Source organism: Hemiscyllium ocellatum, chromosome 2 (assembly GCF_020745735.1).
Source record: "Hemiscyllium ocellatum isolate sHemOce1 chromosome 2, sHemOce1.pat.X.cur, whole genome shotgun sequence".
Lineage (NCBI taxonomy): Eukaryota > Metazoa > Chordata > Chondrichthyes > Orectolobiformes > Hemiscylliidae > Hemiscyllium > Hemiscyllium ocellatum.
In genome coordinates this window covers 83530418-83548507 of record NC_083402.1, presented here as the reverse complement: position 1 = coordinate 83548507, position 18090 = coordinate 83530418, and the positions used below count along the sequence as shown (strand labels likewise).

The 18090-nt window shown below is 39.8% G+C and overlaps 1 protein-coding gene across 1 annotated transcript in view; it reads right to left on the bottom strand.

The window, feature by feature from the left end:
- Positions 1-16745, bottom strand: part of cep78 (centrosomal protein 78) — an 85105-nt gene extending 68360 nt beyond the window's left edge. Inside the window, exons 1-7 of the mRNA XM_060845090.1 lie at positions 16657-16745; positions 15296-15549; positions 6353-6528; positions 4910-4982; positions 4716-4819; positions 4410-4584; positions 1661-1774 (exon numbers count right to left, since the gene is read on the bottom strand). Of these exons, the coding sequence (XP_060701073.1) occupies positions 1661-1774; positions 4410-4584; positions 4716-4819; positions 4910-4982; positions 6353-6528; positions 15296-15512 (859 nt within the window). The 5' untranslated portion in view covers positions 15513-15549; positions 16657-16745. The remainder of the gene's footprint in view (positions 1-1660; positions 1775-4409; positions 4585-4715; positions 4820-4909; positions 4983-6352; positions 6529-15295; positions 15550-16656) is intronic.
- Between the last annotated feature and the right edge of the window lie 1345 nt (positions 16746-18090).

Below are 18090 nucleotides of genomic sequence, written 5' to 3'. Positions count from 1 at the left end.
AACAATGAATGAGGTAAGTTCAAGAAAAATAATTAATAGCCTTGAGGTAGAATATCAGTCAGCCTCTCGCCTTTTAATAAAGGCTGTCCTCATTAAGAAGGGTCAGAGCAGTTGACAAGAATATCATAGGAACATAGGAATTAGGAGTAGGCAATTCAGCCCTTCGAGCCTACACCACCATTTATCATCACCATGGCTAATCTTATCCAAGTCTTGACTCCACTTTCCTGCCTGTTACCCTGCTTTTAATCAGAAACTTATCTATTTCTTTCTTAAATGTGTTTATTGATTCTGCCTCCACTGCAGTCTAGGGCAGTGACTTCCACAGATTCAGAATCCTCTGAAAGACGTAGTTTCCCATCATTCAGTTTTGAACCTACCTCCTCTCACTTTATATCTACAACCTCTTATTCTAGACAGTCCCAGAAGGGGAAACATCTGTTCAATGTCCACTGTATCAACCAGGGGGTTAGGTCAGAGTGGAAGCAATCAAGTAAGGCAAAGCAGGAAAAGAAAACACTCCCAACAGTGTGATATCAGTCCATGTTGTCGACAGGATGTAGAGCAAGAACTCACCAAGATCACTTCAACTGCATCTTCTGACTTTGCAATTTCTATCACTGACAATAACTAAAAAGGTATTGACAAGTAAAATATTACTCCAAGTAATACACTATTGCAACTTGGACACATACCATCCATCATTCCTATGTGTTCCATGAATCTTTTCCAGCTCCCTCACCAAAAACCTATCCTCTTGGTGGGCTGAGAGGAGAATACGCAAATTGAAGAATATCTTCTTTCAATCCTCTATTCTTACCTGAATTGCATCAAGACCAGCTCATAGTGTTCACCTATGGTGGCAAACAGGCGGTTATTACCAATTAAACCAAACTCCTTAGTTCAGCCTCAGTGCCCTCCCTTTTCTTTAGCAATGAGGACTTGAAGTCAAGATGGCTTCTCTCTAGCTCTGTTAACTTGAGACTTTTCAATCAGTATCTTTATTAATTACTCATTTCTAAAATTATCACTTTATTGCGTTGACTTTAGTTTTTTGCTGAAGCAGCTATTTCTTCATAACTCAACTTTTATTTTGAAATTCATGCATACTACTGTGCTAAACCTTAGCTTTTGAAAATTTGCTCACTGGTCCGTCGTACAAAAATTGTGGTCTCACACACAAAAAGGCTGAACAACCCTGATTCATCTACATTCAATTGATGTCAATGGACATCTAGTGCAACTGACTGTAGCATATCTATAAGGTGATAATTATTAGTTCTGCAGTACATTAAACATGTTCCATTCAACCACAAGGTCTAAGTTGCAATTCACAAGAACTATAAACATATAGAATAAATAAAGAACCATGGGAGGAAACTAAAATGTAACAAATGCTGCAGTTTATTACATTAAGGGAGATTGAATATAAAAGCAAAAGATACTGCAGATTCTCCACATCACTGCATTTACAAACTATGCCAAAGGTATCACAATGTTCATAAAATAATACAGCATCAACTTCCTAACCAGTAACTATCCTCAACCGTGTTGCCTTATTTCACTTTGCTCAAATGTGGGAAGACATTTAAGCACATGAAAAATGGAATACTAAAACGAAAACATGCTGTAGCAATGTCATTTCTATTATGAAACTCACCGATTAATGGGTTTTTTCTAACATCCAACACAATTAGAGAACTACTGGTCTGCAAGATATCAAGCAAAGCTTTGGCTCCTTTATTAGAAATTCCACATTGCTGCAAATCCAGGGCTGTAATTAAAAAACAGAATTAATGTAGAAATTAAGAAATTAATGTAAAATATTACAGACAACATTTCCATAATATTTATAATACACAGAAATGAGCCATTTGCAATGGATCTAACCTTTATGTTTACGTTCCTTCCACTCAAATTCATTACCCTTATCCTTTTGTTCCTTCTTCTCTTATCTACTTTTTCCTTGAAAGTATCTATCCTATTCAGCTCAAGGAATAAGTTACACAATTTAACTGATCCCCTCCATTCACTATTGGATTTAATACTTATATATACTCGCATTAAAGTTGATCTCATGTAAACGTTGACCCCTTAGTTTTAACCAAAAAATCTTGTATTTTCCATATATCTTGTCTAAAAGTTGACCCTACCATGTCACATTATAAACCTCTTACAGAGGAAACTGCATGTTTCATTCACTCACTTGAACAAAATCACGTTCACTCATTCATTCAGACTATGGAAGAATTGACCAAAATTGACACAGAAGCCATTTTTGTCAAAAAAACAACTTTTGCAGTAAGATTTCTAGCTTGCTCGTGCAGTCTGAGGCCGAACTGAGGAATTCTGTTTTGATAAGCCTGACCTTGCAGCTTCCATTAGTTCTGTCCCAAAGAATGATGTATTGTTTCTCTGTCCCATATCAGTAATTCTAGCCTAGCTGAACCAGCAGTATAAAATAACATTCAGTTTTGTAGACATTAAGAAATGTAGGTCTAGACAATGTATGGGAACCTTACGACTGCCCCAAGTTGTGTACTTAATGGGCAGTAGGCTTGTATTTAACTATAAAACTTGTAATATTTGGTATTTCATTGGAATTGCATCGGACTTTATTCTGAATGAAGATGTCATTCCCATGGCCACGGAATAAAGCTAGTTGATTGCTCAAGATCTGCTCTCCTGACTATCTTGTTTTAAAAGATTTGGCAAACCATTTATTTCCCCAACACCAGTAACTCAGGGTGGGGGTGGATGGGATTGGGGGGGGGGGGGGGGGGGGGGGGGGGGGGGGCAGGAGGAGTGGGAGTGGAAGGGGTTTTGGGGGCGGAATGGGTGAGAGCGGATGTTTTGGAGACAGGCCGGGGGGCTCACACGCAGTGTGCTGCTGCCTCATCTCATGAATGGGGAGCAGATGTCACAGAAAACTCCGAGCCCCAGAGGTAATCAATTAACCAAATAATCAATTATCTGAACGAAATAGTGCCCACCCATCTCGGTCAGATAATCAAGGATCTTCTATATATTGAACTGCAGCATGAATTTCAGTCCCTCAAAACTAGTGCCCGTGAATTAGTTGACCAAATGAGCTGAACTTTTAAAAATAGTCTAAAAAAAGTGACTTTTACATGAGTATGTATGGCAGCAACTCTCATATTAATGGCCCTTGGTCTGGAATCATATGCAATTAATTTTATCGTCATCTACCTGATCAAACTCTGATAACTGACTTGAAGATTTACCATCAGGTCATCAATAATCTTCAGGTCCTATACTGTTGGATCTTTCCTGCTTTGTGTGTGCATGCAAGTAAGAATGTGTTTAAATGTGTTTTCCTATTGCTTCTCTGGGTTCCATTCATGTATATATCTTACTTATGTGATATCCATTCCATTTGTGTTGATTAGTTCACGGTAAATAGCAATTTGCCTATTTTTTTTTTACAGAAATGCTCACTGCTGTATTGCTTTTACAGAATCTATACATTTTTTTCCAAACGTATTCAATGGAGTTTTCTTTCCAATCCCTGAATCCCAAGTATTTTCTTCTTGAATTCCCTTTGGCCACATACCACAGTTAGAAGGCCGCTACCAAATGCCTCTTTACAATTATTAAGTGCACAATAGCATCTTCAAAATGTGATGTCCAATTTTCCCCATGGCCAATATTTCTGTAAAGGCATGGAGGCAGTGTGGCCCTTGAAATCCAGAAACTATTTTGAATTAGAAATTCAAAATTATAGTTTACAGACTTCACAAAGGAATCTGCATGCATAACTGTTTTCTGGCAAAAGAATAATCTGGAAGAGGATCCCCTTTGATATACACATAGTTATTTGATGTGTTAATAATCCTCTGTACGTTGCTGTATCCCTTGTTCAGTATGCAATCAGCCAGGCTTAATCAAGGTAAGCATATCCTTCTTAGCACTGTCAACAAAGAATTTCCATTTAATGAAAACAGGACACAATTTTTGCTTCTCACCAAACTGTGAACCAAAGACCAGTTCAAATGCCAACAAAACCAAAATAATGGATAATCTGTTGTGTGAAAGACAGTGAAATCCCATGTCCTTTCGGTATCACCACAGCAAAATTAGGGGTCAGAAGATGGAAAATAGATGATTTTCCATCTCTCTTGTACGGGGACTCAAGCGCAACCTTAAGATTAGCAAATATTGGAAACTAAAGATCATTCCTGGGATGATTCTATATCACTGAGCTAGTGGACTACCACGGTTAATTTGTAAACCAACTGAGCAATTATTACCCATTAGCTGCAATGGATAGGAACATACAGGATTGTATTTATGCAATATATTTTATTTCAAACAGGAAGAAATTCACAGTTTACATTTAAAATTCACTATATATTGAAAACTACAATTATGCTTTTGGTTCCACCCACCTTTAAGCCAAAGGTCATCTTTGAGGGCATCTGCAAAGGCAATAGCTCCAGCATCACCAATTAGTGTGTTACAATTCATAGTAATGCGCCGCAAACCAGTCATACAATCTAGGTCAGGATGCCTATAACGAAGACTCTCTGCCCAGACTTGACTGTGCCTTTTTGTTGCTTGATACTGTATAAAACATAAGCACATAACCTTACAGTTGTTGTGCAAGGCAAACATCTATGTTGAATTGCTACTATATTTGTGATTTAAAACTGCGAAGTATAATTCTTCAGAAGTAAGAAACTATAAAAACTTGCCTTAATAATGCCTGTCATATGCTCTGCTCCACGCCATGTTAAGTTACAGCCTGTGAAGTTGACTATTTTGATGGTTGCTGAATTCTTCACATTCTGGCAAATGACTAAATAAAAACCATTAGATTTTATGAGCTGTGATTATTAAACATTACGAATCCCTTAGTAATACAAACCCAGTGGAAACAGTAACTTACTTTCCAGTCCTTCATCTCCAATTGGACAATGAGCTAATGAAAGGTTCTGTAGTGTTTTTGTCCTGGATAGACCCTAAAAAGGTTTGCACATGACACTTATAATTAACATTTCAAAAAGGAATTATGAACATTATATACAAAGTGCATTAGCATTTTTTGGTTACCACAATTATGTTTGAAAGATTCGTATTGACCAATTTCCTCCTTTATGATTAACTAATAATTACCATTTGACTAATCGAGGTATTAAGTTTCAATGTTTTAGACAATTTTGAAAGCTTCGGTTCCCACATGAACAGGATGGCAGGGTGGAAACAATTCTGTGTATCAGCAACTGGGAAACCTGGAAGTGCTAAGGAATTAGCAGCAACATCATGTTGATGTTTTTTTTCATTATATTGTCCATCTGGCTTGGTAGGAAATTTGCAGTTTTAAGGTGATTAACATGGTTGTGACCTGATGAAGCAGCAGCGCTTCAAAAGCTAGTGCTTCCAAATAAATCTGTTGGACTATAACATGGTGCTGTCAGATATTTAAGGGAATTGGTACACTAGGTGGAGAGAAACCTTTCCTTGGTGAAGTCTGGGACAAGGAGGCATATAAGAGACATAACTTTAACTTTAAAATCAGAACAGGAACACACAGGAAAATGTTCAAAAATTCATCTTCTCATACAAAAGATGAAAGTAGCATGGAACACTCTCCCTCAATTAATAATTTAAAATCTAAGATGGATAGATGTTTTCTTGAATAAGGGTTTGAGGAGTTGTGGACCTTGAGGCATGTGACTACAGTTGAGAACCATCATGCCAATTAATGACAGAACAGATTCAAAGGGTTGAATGGCCTATTCTTATTCCTACATTCTTATACAAAAATTTAATTTTGAGTAAGTTTACTTGCTGCAATCTAAAATGTGTCATAAATCTACAATAGAAACACTTTTTTCTACTGCACAAAGTGTAATCATTTGTTTTCTTCAGAAATATTCCCAGATTCCCATTAATACTGAAAAAAATCCCTCTGATGAGTGGACCAATAACCACAGGTTAGATTTAAAATCACTAGCAAAAACGTTGAAAAGGCGGTTAAGAACTGTTTCCCCAGTTAGACGGCTGTTGGGATCTGGAATACTCCACTCGAAAAAGTGCTGGCAAGATTCTGGAAATAATTTAGAATGAGTGTGGACAATACATATAGATCGGGAAATTATAGGGTTAGAGACAAAAATAAGGAATCTGGGGCTGTTCTTTTGAAGAGTCAAAATGTACAATGGGCAAAATGGTTTCCTTCTGTGCTTTAGTTATCTATGATTCTCTGTATGATTGAGGAAGCTCATATGTCATTCATCTTAAGAATGTACTTGAACATACTGCTGTAGGTAATGAACAAAAATTACCAGTATTATGTTTTCATGGAAATACTATCTTGAGGCTTCCTCACCTTTGTTAATGTCAGAAGATCTCCGTGTCTCAAAGGTAATCCTTCTAACTCCAAAGTTTTCAGAGCACTGGAAACACTCAGAGAATCTCTAACTGATTTGCACAACTGAATTGTAAAGTCTTTTGACCTGATGGCTGGTATGTGCTTTCTGATGTTCTGTTTACATCTTTCACTCCCTTTAGAAAACAAAAACAAGAAAAAAAAATCCAAAACTACAAATGAACAATTACATGAAATTTGCCCACACCAATGTTGCAAACACAATCAACTCAAGAATCCATTCATCCCCTTTTAGTCATCAGGTTTCCTGAGCCGGAAGAAGCCTGCCCTCCACAGCCAAAGTCGTACAATGGAACTTTGCTTTCATCTCACTTTCACATGAATTGTGTGTCAAACAATATGCATAAACTTGCCCTTTGGTTAATGTCAAAGTCTTGGCCAGGAGAATCTTTCAAAATTCCGTTTACTACATTATTCTTGCACAGAATTTTCCAGTTTACTTTAGATATTTTGTCTCATTATTTTACAAAGATGCAAGTTTTTTTTTTAAACACGACAAAAACTGACCAATTAGCCTAACTGGTTTACAATGGTATAATTACGAAATCTCCCTATTGTCAAAAAAAAACAAAAGAATGCTGTAAATCAGAAACAAAAAAAAAACAGAAGTTGCTGGAAAAGCTCAGCAAGTCTGGCAGCATCGGGGCAGAGAAATCACAGTTAACCTTTCAGGTCAGAACAGTTCCGAAAAGGGTCATTGACCTGAAATGGTACGTCTGACTTCTCTTCACAGATGCTGCCAAACACGTTGAGCTTTTCCAGCAAGTTCGGTTTTTCTCATAAGCATTAAATTGTTCTTCTTTGCTTTCTCCTTTCATGCATTAATCCAATTTCCCTCGACTTCACTTTATGGTATTCTTATTAATTTATTAATGTGGTAGCACAGGTCCATTTTGATTATTTTCTTTTAAAGTGAGTATGAATTTAATAACTCATGATACTTTCCCCGTGCTCAGTGATTGTTTCAATGATCCTGAATAATTTACATCAGCCTAATCTTCCTAGTACACAATACATTCCTTAATAGATTCACATTGAAAAAACTTCAATATTTGTCATTTGTCCTCAGCAATCATTTTTTGGAATAGTTTAACATCATCTACACATTGGGTACATGGCACAGAAACAGGCCAAGACTGTGGTGCTGGAAAAGCACAGCAGGTCAGGCAGCATCCAAGGAACAGGAGAATTGACGTTTTGGGCAAGAGCACTTCATCACAAAGGGCTTATGCCTGACATGTTGATTCTCCTGCTCCTCAGATGCTGCCTTACCTACTGTGCTTTTCCAGCACCATACTCTCTCCCCTGATCTCCAGCATCTGCAGTCCGCACTTTCTCCACAGAAACAGGCTAGTCAGCTCAAACATGACCACTTAAACTCGGCTTAAGGTTTCTCCCGTTTTACCATATCTAAATCTACCAGTGCAAATATCAATTGCCTTCTCCTTCAAATGTTTATCTAATTTGCCCGTAAGTGCATCAAACCACACACTTCAGTTGTTACTTGCATTCTTTAGGGCAAGAGATATTGTTTTCTGTATCTCCTACTCAATTTCCTGGATTGGAACTTTCACCCTCCCTGGTATAGCAAGAGTAATGATAATGGAGGTGGTTGAGCTGAAAATGAGAATGAAGATAATCAGATTCTTGACTTCAGGAGAAATTTTCAGCAACTTTCCCCTCAACTCTTAAACAGCAACTTCCGAATCTTTCCCTTGAGTGGCAAATAGTTTACTTCCATATCATTATTAGCCCAATTCGCCCTATTTATATTGTACTTCCAATTCTCCTCTCCTCCATTGAGAAATTAGATGGCACAAACGCCTGACTGATTAAAAAAAGAGCAGGTAACTGGCCACCACAGTTCACCAAATGCCCAATGACAGCCAGCATCCAACTACCTTTTCTGCACAATGTTCCTGCATGGCCCATGGCCACCATTCCCCCTGACCCTTCATCCGCACAATTCAATTTCAGCAAACCACCATCCTCATGACATCAGTGTGCTTGTCCTTGAACCGACTCAGGCACTGGGCCTTTAACACTCCATTCTGGAGATGAGGAGCCTACCAAGTTGCTCTATATGCAAGGTCAGCCAAACATCTCATGCATCTATATAGGATGCTTTTTCACTGACACAGATACAGGCATTTTATAGCTCTCAGCTTGCATTGTTAGCAACTACTGACTTTCAAATTTACTTGCAAACTCCAAATGCGAGTATGTGACCCTGTTTTCTTAGAGCACACAGACTCTAACACTAGGTTGCAAGCTACCAATCTCTGGATGGGTGATATTGTTGCTTTTCAGCACACAAAATCTTGAGTACCAAGTTACAGGATTCAGCCTCAATGATTTACACTGTTTGGGAGGGAGGAAGGGAGGGAGAGGCAGACAGCCTGTGATGGTTGCAAAACTGAACAGTGAATGTACCATTCAGACAAGGGATGGTCATATCATTGTATATCACCAGGGATCAACATCATAGATGCAGCATATGCTAGTAGCTGACGCAGCAAGCAAACTGCAATGCTTCAAGTTAATGTAATGTGTTGAAAGAGACTATATATTTTAACTTTTTTTAAGGAACAGCAACTGAAATGAAAGCTGGAATGTTATGAATGGATTCCTATGAAAATTTTGCAACTTGAACAGCAAGTTTTGTATATTGTTGAATTATGCAATACAATGTGACTTTTTTTTTGAAAAGGGAGGAGAATGAGATTGAACTGCACCAAGAATCTTTCAAGCTAGTGAAGCTATGCCTCACATCAGCCCTCTGACTGGCTGACCTGCAGTGTTGAAAGGCTGCAAGTGCCAAGTAGCAGAATGGAAGAGACACCCACAGCCTGCAGACAGAAGATATCATCTCTCCCCTACTCACTCTCCTTTTGAGGAAAAAGATGAAGAAAAAACAAGACAGCTTAAAAGAAAGAATTCATACAAGAAAAGAATTCATACAAGAAAAGACCTATGTTCACCTATTCATCTGCTGTTTTGAAGAATGGACTGTCTCGCTCCGATAATAATATATTATTACTGCAACAAAAAAAAACCAAGAAAACAACTTTCTACCTTGTAGTCTAGACTTTGATCTTTGGAACATTGGAAAAATAATATAGACACAGTAAGCAATCATAATGTGTGTTAAACCATTTTTTAAAATCTGTCCTAATCATATTGAGCACATATATTTTTGAGATTTTGATTTTCATTGCTTATGTTCAGGTTAAGCGTGTTAAAATAAAAACAATTTTTTTTAAAAACTGTTGCTGAAGAAATCTGGTATGAATGGTCATGAGTAGCAGTCAGGTAGATTAGTCACTTTGGTGGTCTCATTAGGATTTTATCCAGTTAAACGTTTTATGATAGCTTGTGCTTTATCAGCACACTTTCCCCATTACATTGTCACAGTGTGAAAATCAAAGAAGGAACGTCCTTTGTTGGGTGAAGGAATACAACATTTAGGACGTATTGCTACAGAAGGTCGGTAAAGGGGTTTGTATGCTACCAAACTAGGCAGTTGGCTGTGGTCAATCAGGCACTAGGCCCTCCAAGAAACCAGGGATCAGTGTCCTTGCAATCCAGGAATTGGGTTACACACAATCCTAGAAGCCAAGTCAAGAGATTACTGATAGGTCAGTTAGGATACTGAGGAGACATTAGTCCCAGGATGGCTGAGTCCAGACATCCTGCCAAGTCTGTTCACAGGCTAGCGACAGTCAGTCATGGATGTTTGGTCAATAATGGTCAGGGAGCTTATCAGGAGGAAGTCTATAGAGTTCTAGATATGGTTTTACTGTATTAGATTACTGAGAAAATGGCATCTATGATCAGGGACAATTGCAGGTAGTAGGCTAGCATCCTACTTTTATTTGGAGGGCATTAGGGAGACCGAAAACTCTTCATGGGGGATAGTGGGTTTCAAACAGGTCACAGTAACTCTAGCCTCTCGATGGAGTGTATGTAGGACCAACAAGGGTATGAGAATTACAAAAGTCAAGTGTTCTGTGGGTACAGTGGGCATGTTATTTTTGATATAAAGGGACTCAACAGAAACCTGTTGAGAAATATTAAAACGTTATCAGGGCAGCAACAGAATAGGAACTCAAAGGATGGGGCCATTTTCATCACAGGCAGAAACTGCACATCACACATGTGAACTTCAAGTTGAAACCATGTTGCCACATCAAATTAAAAGTCAGTTGCATAAAAACTTTAAAAATGGCAACTACTGCAAAGTTAACAGAGTAAGTTCATAATTCTTTCATACAGAAGGGGACTAAACAAGTTTGGTTTTGAGACCCTTTTCGTTCAACTGTATTAATCATACAACCACTAATTAAGTAATGTCTTCCAATTGGTTTCAATTTGTTCAAGAGCACAGATTCGAATTATTACTTCAATCAGTGAGTATTACATTGAGTGCATTATTGTCTTGTCATGTGAATTAAACAAAATGTCATGATAACAAGGAAATCAGAAGTGGAATCTAAAGTTCCTGTTTGCCAGCCACATTCCATAGAACGTTCTGGAAGACAGTACATCACAGCTGCCAGATTCTCTCACTCAAATGTAACAATACAAGGGCATGGTGTGCAATCTGGGAAGGAGCCTTATCTGGGGAGGGATGGGAATACCCATTGTCATGGAGTGTTAGTAGCAAAATTCAATCCCAGAATGGCAGAAACGATTTTGTTGTCCACCAGGCAATTGGTTCAGGGAACATACCTCAAAGCTTCCTTTCAAATTAATACTATTAGTTCCTTGGGAAGTCTCTAAGCCACACTTTGAGAGAGAATAACGTATGGGTCAGGAATCCCTTCAAACCTTTTATGCCGTCTTTGTGATATTACCCACAGATTATCTGCTAAAGAGCTCACATTGAAATTTCCATCACTGGAACCATTGTAAGCCTGATAATTCTATGATGACAACAAAGAAAGACACAGTGATTAGAACATCTTGCACATACCCAGGAAGAACATTATTGCTGCACATCATCCAAAAGGGAGAGAGTAAAAGGACAAGATACACCAAGAAGGTGCAGGCAAATATGATACTTCAGATTTATAAATCTCACTGCCATTTTCTTCAACTGCCTGACAGACAGTACAAGATGACAATGTCCTGCCCCATGACCTCCAAATTGTAGAAATGCTCGCGAAGATTTGCACTCACAAGGACTGAATGGAAATCCCATCCTGATGACTGTCAAGGACACAGCTATTCTATTTTTTAATGCTCATAAAAAGCTGTTTCATTAAAACATAGAAAATAGGAGCAGCAGTAGGCCTTTGAGCTTGCTCCACCAATCTACATGATCATGGTTGATCATCCCAGTTCCCTGTTCCTGCTTTCTCCCCAAATCCTTCGATTCATTTGCCCCAAAGACTATCTAACTTCTTGAAAACATTCAATATTTTCATCTCAACCAATTTCTTTGGCAAAGAATTCCACAGGTTCACTACTCTCTGGGTAAATAAATGAGGCTTACCTCTTTCTGAGACTGCAACCTGATTGAGGAGTGCACAATCATCAGGGAACATCCTTCCTGCATTTACTCTGTTTAGTCCTGTTAGCAATGTAGGATTTCTATTAGATTCTACCCTCATTATTCTAAACACCAGTGAATAGGACCCTCACTCTTCATTCCAGATAATCCTTCATTGCACTCCCTCCATAGCCAGACCTACCTTCCTCAGGTAAAGAAACCAAAAATACACACAATACTCAAGCTGTAGTTACACTCCAGACTTACAGAATTGCCATAAGACAGCCCTGCTTTTGTACTCAATTCCCCTCACTATAAAGGCCAATGTTGTTCTTCCTCACCACCTGCTGCAACTGCACGCTTATTTTCAGCAACTGGTGTGCAAGGACATCCAGGTCCCCTTTTCTAATTTATCGTCATTCAGGCAATAATCTACTTCCTGTTTTTGCTAGCAAAGTGGGTAAACACATTTATCCACATTATACTTTATTTGCCATGCATTCACTCAACTTGTCCAAATTACATTGAGGTATCTCTGCATCCTGCTCAGAGTTCAACCTCCCATCCAGCTTTGTGTCATCTGCACACTTGTTGTTACTATTGATTTAGGCAAAAGTGAGGACTGCAGATGCTAGAAATCAGAGTCTACATTAGAGTGGTGTTGGAAAAGCACAGCAGGTCAGACAGCATCTGAGGAATAGGAAAATCTAAATTTCAGGCAAAAGCCTTCATCAGGACTTATTATTGATTTAGATGAGGGAACTAAGTATTTATTCCTTTCCAAAGAAACTGGTAATCTGTGTGGCATCTGCCATACTTTCAAGCATAAATGCATCCAGAATATTACCAATGCTGCTCTCACCAGAGCACATCTTTTCATATCCTTACTGCTTGACAATGATAGCCAAGCAGCTATCATATTGGCACAGGCACAGAGAGCTATTTTCTTCACTCATTGTTTCAAAGAGTGTCTCATCACCAACCTGTGACATTTGTGAATGGAAAAGGCTTACATTCTATTAATGGTCAATTTTGGAGGTCTGCGCAAGATATCCTGAGGGCTGCTGTGATTCATGCATAAAAATCTTTCAGATGCTTACCCCCTTTAAAAGGTTCTCAGGCCATACAGGAACGTCTTCTAGTGCACAAGGCTTCTCACTCCAAAAAATGGCTCATGACACGTTTACAAAAGCCTCAGGCTGACACAGAATGAGATAAATGCTGCTCATGCTTCAAATGGGGCCATAGTGGAACAGGCCATAGGCTTCCTAAAGCTGAGGTTTTGATGGCTGGGCCATTCTGTGTGGACCATAAAATATAGACTTTCTGCAGTTGCTAGGAAAAGTGTTGTTGGGCTGTGTGGGGGTATTAGAGTGAAGGAAGAGTGGACTAGAATGAGCCGAAGGGAATAATCCTGGCAGAAGGCTTACAGGGGAGGGAAATGTGTCTGCTGGTGACATCCTCATACCCTGCTTCCTGTACAAACTCTACTCCATTCTCCCAGCTCTCCCAGTTTCCATTGCATCTGTTCAAATGACACCAACTTAGACAAGGGAGCCTCTGAAATGTCCACATTCTTCCTCAACAGATGATTCCCCAGCACTATTGTTGACAGGGGCCTCAGCCAGGTCCGATTCATAGCCTACACTTCAGCCCTCAGCCCCTCTCTTCCCTCCTGCAACAGCAATACGGTTTCCCTTGTCCTTACCTAACACACCTTCCAGGTGAAGTAGCACTTTATCTTGGAACCTGTGTTTTTACGATGTCCTAAAAAAAACAAAGTGGTGAGTGTGGTGCTGGAAAAGCACAGCAGGTCAGGCAGCATCAGAGAAGCAGGCAAATTGATGCTTCAGGCGTAAGCATTCCTGATGAAGGGCTTATGCCCAAAACATCGATTTCCTGCTCCTCAGATGCTACCTGACCTGCTGTGCTTTTCCAGCACCACACTCTCAACTCTGATCTCCAGCACCTGTAGTCCTCACTTTCTCCTAGCTAAAAAAAACAAGGACAACATAACCTTGTTTAAGGAACAGCATCATTACACCATTAACAGCTATTCACCCTCCTGGCCAGACCATTATTCACTCCTTTGTCTGTCAATGGTTCTTCTCTCTGTTTGCGTTCTATCCGTACCAGTGGCAACACTTTTCACTGTGCCTCGGTACACGTGACAATAAATTCAATTCAATTCAATATCTACTGTCTACTCCTTACACCTCTCGCCCACCCACGTTCTGCATATAAACTGACATTTTTCTATCTACCGTCAATTCTTAGGAAGGGTCACTGGAAACAAAACATTAACTCTGATTTCTTTCCACTGGTGTTGCCAGACCTGCTGAGCTTTTCCAGCTATTTGTTTTTGTTGTACAGAATCAAAACGTTAGAGCTAATGCATTTCATCAGCATATGTATCAATGTTGAAGATTTTAACAAGGCAGTGATGATCCATTTTACAGTATTTCAGATTTCAATCTTACTTTTAAATTTAACAATTGACAGTGCCCAGAATTCACTATAGTTTTCCCCATTAGAGCAGCTCTTGAACATATGTGGCCTTATGCTGGAGTTTCCATGTTCATATGCAAGGAGAGCATTGCATGAGTAAGGTCAATTTTTCTTAGTTCCCAGTTGGCTAATTTAAACCTCTAGCAACAGTTTTAAACTGTTCTGTTTCATTTAGACGTCCCTGTATTCTCAATGTCAGAGCTTCCCTGTAACCCTAGCAACCTGGTTATCCTCCCCATGGCTTTCAGCTTCCCCTGTGCTCCTATCCTTCCAGGTTCCACTTCTTGCACTGCCATGCCTGACCTTTGCAGCTGCTAGCCCTGCACCCCCTACCCAGCTTCCAGCCTCTCCCTCTTATTCCTCCAAACTTACCCCCTCAACCTTTCTCTCTTCCCCTCTCAAGGTCCCGCAGCCTTTCTTCACAACTATCAATGAGTACATAACAACAGGTGTATTTGAAAGCATATAGAATTAAAAACTAAATAAATTATTTTGAACTCAGATAGGACCTTGGTTAAGTAACACTAAGGAGTACAACGCTCAGTTCTGATTTCCATCTCACACCATAAAAGAGAGACACTAGAATAGATGCAAGAACAAACCAGGTTTCCAAAGATAACTGAACTGAGGTTATAACATGGGAAAGACTAAGTAAGATGGGCTCTCTTTCAAAAAAAAATCAGATCAACCATGATCATAATGAATACCAGAGCAAATCTGACAAGTTTAAAAGCCTACTTTTCCTTATTCATAAGCTCACATGACCTATTTGATTTTTTTTATTTTATAAAAGGTTTAACAGAAAGCCTTATCTGCATCTTCTCTATATTATTTTATGATTCTCCACTGTAAAGTTAGTCATTTTAAATTAAGTACCTTACCTGTTTCCCCAAGGCCAGGTTGGTAGTAACTTCTAACAGCAAGGAAAGTTAAATTCTTACTGATACTGATAGAGCTGAATATCGGTGCCCACTCAGATAGCTTGATCCAGTCACCATTAATGTCCAAAACACCTTGATTTAAATTTGCCTTCACAGCTTTTAGTGGAACAAGGTCATGCAGAGCACACAAGTGTTCATAATGAGCTTCAAAATCCATTGGCACAGATGAATGGAATCGATTATTTGACGTGATTCTGGGAAAACAGTGAGGGAAAGAACTGTCACCATTTGCAACTAAGAAATTTTGAACTATACCAAGCACCCAAAATAAGGAACGGAAAACCTAGTAACAGCAGCAGGAAGTCATTTGGTCTTGTGAATGAATGGCAGATGTGACGGTATGGGGCTGGGGGGGTGGGAATGTTGCAGACTGACACATTCCAAGGTCCAGGACCACATGCGGAGGGATGCACTAAAGCTTGGGGCAGTTGTCGCCAAGGTGGAGCCGGGAAAGACTGGGGAAAGTGAAGTCATTCTGAAGACTGGGGGGGGGGGGTTAAAAACCGAATGAACTGCAGAGCTGTAAATTAGAAACTAAAACAACAGTTGCTGGAAAAGCTCAGGTTTGGCAGCATCTGTGAAGAGAAATCAGAGTTAACATTTCAGGTCAACGACCCTAAGGGTCACCGGACTAAAACGTTAGCTCCGATTTCTCTTCACAGATGCTTTTCTAGCAACTTCTGTTTTCTTTTGAAATGGGGATTTGTTCAGTTATCGGACCCTCCCGCTGCCCCAATTGCATGTAAATGTAATCTTACACAAGAAAGATATCCCTTTGGTTTGTTTGTAAAGTCAAACTCCAATGTGAGTTTTTCTCCAAATAATACTGTACAGAACCGAACTGCTTTAATGACTCTGTGTGTGTGTGTGCACATGAATAAGGTATATTTTTAAATTAAAGCGTGAGATGGGAGAGGAGGGCGGAGGCCGAGCTGGGAAGTGGGATGGGGGGAGGGAAGAAGGTAGGGGCAAGGGGATCGGGGCGAGAGTTTCGAGGGCTGCAGAGAGAAGGGTAGGGTGATGGGATGCCAGAGGATAGGGCTGAGTAGAAGGAAGCAAGGATGGAGTGAATAGGGAGGAGGATCCAGCGAGTGGAGGAGGCGATGAGATTTGAAACGATGTCTCCGGAGGGTCAGCCCAGTGTATTCGGCTGGAGAAAGTCGCAAGATATAAAAACAAACATCTCGATCTGCTGAATGCTCAGAATCCATGCTCGCCACTCATTTCACATGGTAGTACCCCCTCCCAGCGGTTAACTGCTCGGTGCCTTGCTAACGGACACAGACCCTGGTTTTACTCACTGTCACTGAGAGAGACACCGATCCCGCTCCAGCCGTTACTGATGCTCACTGCGGCTGCGCGGCCCCGGGCTGTGCGCGCGAGCGCTCCCGCCGGCTCCAACCGTCCACCCACAAGATGGCGGCTGTTGGCCGGAGCTGTCTGTGGCTGCACTGGTACCGAGCTGTTTATTGAGTTGTTTATTATCCGGGACTGATGTCAGCTCAAATCTAAAGCACGGATTGCAACGGAAATAGTTCATGACCATTTGTTTTTCTTTTATAAAGCCAATTGACTCATTTTCTTTGTTGGACTGGAGTGTACACAGTTAAAAATCACACAACACCAGGTTATAGTCCAACAGGTTTAATTGGAAGCACACTAGCTTTCGCAGCGACGCTCCTTCATCAGGTGATTGTGGAGAGCTCAGTCGTAACACAATTTTTAGCAAAAATTTGCAGTGTGATGTAACTTGAAATTATACATTGAAAAATTGATTGTTAAGCCTTTCATCTGTTAGAATACCAATAGTTTCACTTCTTTCATGTGTAAATCACAAAACCCTTCTTTTTAAAATTGTATTCTCGGGTTAGCTGTTAACAATGGTGGTAGCTAGACAATATGTTGAAGGTGTTAGCCCCCTGTGTTCTCTGTCTATGACCTGATGTTTAGATTGATTCCAATCTAATAAGTGAGGTAACAGTGTTTTACATAAATTCCTGTAGTTTTGGAGCTCAGAGTTCTACATGAATGTATGCAGTTTTTGAGCAGAGTGCAATGTAACTCTGCAATACAAATTCACCACACAAAATATATGTGTGCATGTGGGTCTTTGTGTGTGTGTCTGTCTGGGGCAGGGGTTGTGAGTGTGAGAAAGTACGTGTGTAGTGGGTGCAGAGTGTCTTAAGTCCGTGAGGGGGTGAATGTGGGAGTGTGGGTGTCTGTGTGCGCGAATGGAGCGTTTATTAAGCATCCTTCCTTCGTTGCTCAGTGGGTCCTTAAGAGTTAACTACATTGCACATTGTACGACGAAAAGTCGCGATTAAAGTCTTTTTCAGTAATATGTAGGAACAAATTATTGCAGAAGCAGTAATCTGTACTGAAAACAACAAATGCTGGAAATCGCAGCGGTGTCCCCTCCACACTTCAGCTCTGATGAAGATTTATGTAGACTCGAAACTTAGCTTGCTGTCTCCATGGATACTGACTTTTTTTAGCAATACAGTCAGTTCTACAATGTAATGGTTGCGTTCTTGTGTAACCCTGCGTCATATGAAAATCGTACTTTACAAACAGCGCTTAAAGTGTCGGCGCAGTAATCGCGTTATTGCAACACACATTTCAAAAGTTCATGCTTTAGAAACAGCAACCCCAATTCATCAATCACATGACAGCAAATATCATGTTGATAAAATGCACATTATAATAGAATGGCATATACTTAAGTTCAGCACGAT